Raw genomic sequence first — 4,570 nt, forward strand, 5'->3', positions numbered from 1 at the left:
AAAAACATTTCGCCCCCACAGCATTACTTTATTATTTTAATTATTGTTAATTAATTTCATTATTTCATTATTATTAATGGAGTTAGCATTGTTTTTTTTTTCATTTAATTTATTATTAAAAAACTCTAACATGTTATAATCTACAATAAGATTTAATTTAGCTGTGTTTTTGTTTCTCGAAAAAAATAACAAATTCGTCACTATATTTATTTTAACTTTTCTTATTAGTACGCCTAAGATTCTTTTGGTATTTAATTTAAGACTTAAAAAAGTATAAGAAACATATACCAAGTAACAATATTCAATAAAATCTAGTCTAGCTATTCGTATTTTTAAATTTAAAATAAGTCCGTTACTTTATTTGTAAAATTGTTTTCTTTATACGACAAGGAATTTGTGTTTTCTTTATCTGGAAAGTAAACTTTTTTCATTCAGAATATATAATAGTCTGGCTGTGCTTTCTTTCTCGATGTGATATTTTTATGGTGCTGATCGTAAAAGTTAGATTGTTTACTGGATTTTCTATAATATTACTGAGCCCGAAAATAAATTTATATTTACGGTAATAGTTAAAGTAAATGGCAAGTCAGAAAATGTAGTGCATTCAAGTCTGGGTGTTTTCTTTCTTTTCGAGATTTTCAAAATGAATTGTGTAACGTAAATATAAGGGCCGAGAAGAACATTTTCCTTGCCTTCCTCCGTGTCTATACATCAATATTTAGTAAAACTTCCGGGTGCTTCTAGACTCGGACGTAAAGGAAAGCCAGAATTAACCACGAAAATATATAAATAAACCACAAATTCTTCAGATAAGGCTTAAATAAAATGAAGATTGAAACACTGTTCACGACGTCATTTGACCCAGACTGAGACCTTCCCTTCTTCCTCCCCGTGTCTCCTCGTCACTATTTCCCTAAATTTCCAGGGTTTTCCATGTGTGAGGGAGTGTAGTTCTAGTAGTAGTAGTAGTAGTAGTAGTAGTAGTAGTAGTAGTAGTAGCAGTAGTAATAGTGTTGTAGCATTATTAGAATTATTATTGAGTGTGAATGATGGATGTGTTTGTGGGTGTCGTGCCTTGTCTGGGATTGCCGGCCTGGTATAGAGATAGACTACTGCTATTACTACTACTACCACTACTACTACTGTTGCTACTACCACTACTGTGTGTGTGTGTGTGTGTGTGTGTGTGTGTGTGTGTGTGTGTGTGTGTGTGTGTGTTCCAGGTGTATTTGTGTAGTCATGGCCAGAGATCCCTAGACGTGTGTGTATCGACGTGTCCTCCTCCTCCTCCTCCTCCCCCTCCTCCTCCTGCACGTGTGAGACAACTCCATTTCATTCCTCCTCATGGTTGACAAAGTGTTTTATTTGCTTTATGTCCAACTCGTCTGCGCAAACTTGGCGAGGAGGAGGAGGTGGAAAAAGAATAGCAAAACACAGTGATATGAGGTGTGGAGGAAAAGTTAAATCCTCCACTGGCATAGAGCGAGTGTTAAATATAGACAATTTCATTTGCTTTCCTTTACTTTTTTTATGATATTTCCATGTACACAATTTAAGGAGGAAAAAATAAGGATAGAGAAAAAATCTGATATGTTGAGCGTGGGAAAATTAAATTCTCTTTTTATTATATAAATGCATGTGAAATATAGACAATTTTATTCGCCTTTCTTTCTCTCTTTTATGATTCCCATGAACAAAAGTCAATTCAAGGAGTGTCATTAGTAAACTTATAACTTATTGCTGGTATTCGCTGCTTGGGTCTGTGTACTGGTAGTTAAACACTCATTTTAATGTTTTAGACCTGAGCTGGAACAGGGTTGGGTGGAGAGAAGCCACAGAGGATTCTGGGGCAACTTGAGACCCGATGAGTTGATTCCCGAGCCGATCTTGGACGACCCTCGCATTTCACCTGAAGTCACCTGGCAGGCTCATTCACTTCGAGGTGCCCCAACAGCCGGTAACGCGGTGGCGGCCGCAGCCTTCCCTTGGGTGCTGTATGATCGTCTCTGTGCTTATCCCGGGTTACTTTTTCCGTGTTTGCGGATGTAAGGGGACTTCGTTCAGGGATAAAGAGGGGAAGAGAGGCACGGTAGACGGTGTGAAGTGGGTGGTACAGCGCTGGGTGAGGCTCCAGTGACTCCCGGCTTGATTGTGTACGTGTGGTGTGGCGGTGTGTGGAGGTGGATGTGTCTACTGAGGGAGAATGGCCTGTACATGTGGTGTGGCGGTGGATCTTTTTGTATGTGCTGTTATAATGGGTCAGGTGCTGAGGTGACCGGTTCATGCGGTGCCAGTAATGTACTGTAATTTTGGGGGCAGATTCTATTGTGAAATTTCTTCTGAGTTGTGCTGGTGTCAGTGTTTGTGATTATAATTATTGGAACCAATACATGTACAATAGTTATACGTTGTTGTGAACTATCCTTGCGTCCTGGTGCAAGTGTAAGAACCTAGCTACACGCCGATCTGTCTTGAGGATCATCTCACCTGACGCCTATATGACTGGAGTACCATCCGCCCCAGTACCAGGTGACTAGCTCCCGGTAAAAATACACAATTTTGCTCTCTTTACTGTTCCATGGTATTCACTTGCACAGAAGACAGAAAAAAAGAGGGAATAACGAAAAGTTTGTGCTGGGCGTGGGGAAAGTTAAATTCTTCTCCATCATAAAAGTACGTGTGAAATAGTCTGTTTTTTCCCTCATTTCCATCACAAACAAAGCTTTTTTTTGTTTCACGTCATATTTACCGCTACAAAAGTTCTGCTACAGTGAGAAAAAAAATACTAACAGTTGGTTATGAGTGGAAAATATAATTTCGCCACTAGTATTAAAAAGTGTGCAAAATAAAAACTGCTATATTTCTGCTCATGAAGGACAAAGCGCTCCGGATGCATTTATACCACACAAAAGTTGCCCAAAATGTGGTTGAAAAATTCTATAACAGTGCAATACGAGGAGAGTTAAAAGGAATAACTAACGCCATTTGGTTCACTGTAGAGAAAGGTTAGATAAAGGCCTTTATTTTTCTGTCTCTCCTCAATACAGGACGAAGTGTTTCATAGTTGATGACACGAAACTCTTGAAAAATTGAATGGGTTATGAAAAAGACATGAAATTACTTGAACGTTCTACTTAGTCTAAAGAGCCAAGAAATGGAAAAAAAAAAAAAATGGGGATAAAAGTTACGTCGTTTGGTTCACCGAAGAGAAATGTGAGGAATTAATGGATATTGAAAGTAAGGCAGACAAAATTAATGAAAGTCTCTACAAAGAATATGCTGTTCACTGTATAAGAAATATAAATAGAGAAATAATTAAGCAAAAATGAATCATAAAACACTACGTTTCACAGGAAGAAAAAAAAATGAAATTAAAGTGGAAAAGGAAATGTTACGAGTTGAACGAGAAAAAAATGGAAGGAAATTAAACAAAAAAACTTCAGAATATTGTGAAGATTTTGTCATGAATATAAATCGTTTTTTTTTTAAATAAAAGTTATTTCGGAGTAGATTAATATGATTGGTGGGCCTCGTCTTTTACTGCCATCAGCGGCCCTCTGTGAAGGCAGCAGAGAGAGAGAGAGAGAGAAAAATGCATGCTGGGTAAGGGTGTGGGCGCCATAAATAATACCACAGCCTCAAGCCATCGCGGGTGAGGCAAGGCATGGGACGTCCCCCCCCTCCCCATCACCACCACCATCTGCCAGCATACACCCTCATAAATTTCCATGATCGATCCTCTCATGACAACCTGAGAGAAACTCCTCCTCCTCCTCCTCCTCCTCCTCCTCCTCCTCCTTATCCTTATCTTTATCCTTATCTGCATCCTACTTCTCCTTTCCCGCTTGCTACAAATTCTTATTTTTTTTCCTTATCATTTTCTTTCTCCTCCTTCCCTTTCCTGTCTTTCCTCCCTCCTCTCTTTCATTCCCGTCTTTCTCTCCCTCTTTTCCTTACTTCCTCCTTTCCTTCCGTCAGAATTTTTCTATTTCTGTTTCCTCTTTCCATTTCATACTTTTTTCCTTTCTTTTCTTTCCTCAACCTTCCTTCCTTCTTTCCAAACTTTTCATTTATCTTCCTCCTTCTCCTCCATCCTTCATCTCCTTCGCCTACCTTCTATTTGCCATTTTCTCTTATCTTTCCTATTCGTTTTCCTTCTCCATTTCCTCTCCTCCATCTCGCTCAAGCTCTTCCTCTCTTCTGCCTTTTCTCCATCCTTTCCTCTCTCCGCTTCTATCTGCATCTCTCTCCAATTCTCCACTCTCCCTCTCTCCCTTGCTCTCCCTCCCTCCCTCCTTCCCTCTCTCATCCTCACTCTCTGCATTGCCTCCTGCATTTTAAGCCAAATATTCTGTAATACTAATATTATGTTTTGCTGCGCCAATTTATTTATTTATTTAATTTTTCCCCAGCAAGTGTTAAGCAATAGTGGAGAGACGAGAGAGAGCACACACACACACACACACACACACACACACACACACACACACACACACACACACACACACACACACACACACACACACACACACACACTCTCACACACACACACACACATCACACACACACA

The 4,570-nt window shown here is 39.3% G+C and overlaps 1 protein-coding gene across 1 annotated transcript in view; it reads left to right on the plus strand.

Annotated features, from left to right (window-relative positions):
• Positions 1 to 2,575, plus strand: part of LOC135116322 (uncharacterized) — a 147,812-nt gene extending 145,237 nt beyond the window's left edge. The window contains exon 6 of the mRNA XM_064033675.1: positions 1,800 to 2,575. Coding sequence (XP_063889745.1) covers positions 1,800 to 2,049 — 250 coding nt within the window. The 3' untranslated portion in view covers positions 2,050 to 2,575. The remainder of the gene's footprint in view (positions 1 to 1,799) is intronic.
• The last annotated feature ends 1,995 nt before the right edge of the window (positions 2,576 to 4,570 follow it).

The sequence above is a fragment of the Scylla paramamosain genome, chromosome 31, assembly GCF_035594125.1.
Source record: "Scylla paramamosain isolate STU-SP2022 chromosome 31, ASM3559412v1, whole genome shotgun sequence".
NCBI classification, from domain to species: Eukaryota; Metazoa; Arthropoda; class Malacostraca; order Decapoda; family Portunidae; genus Scylla; species Scylla paramamosain.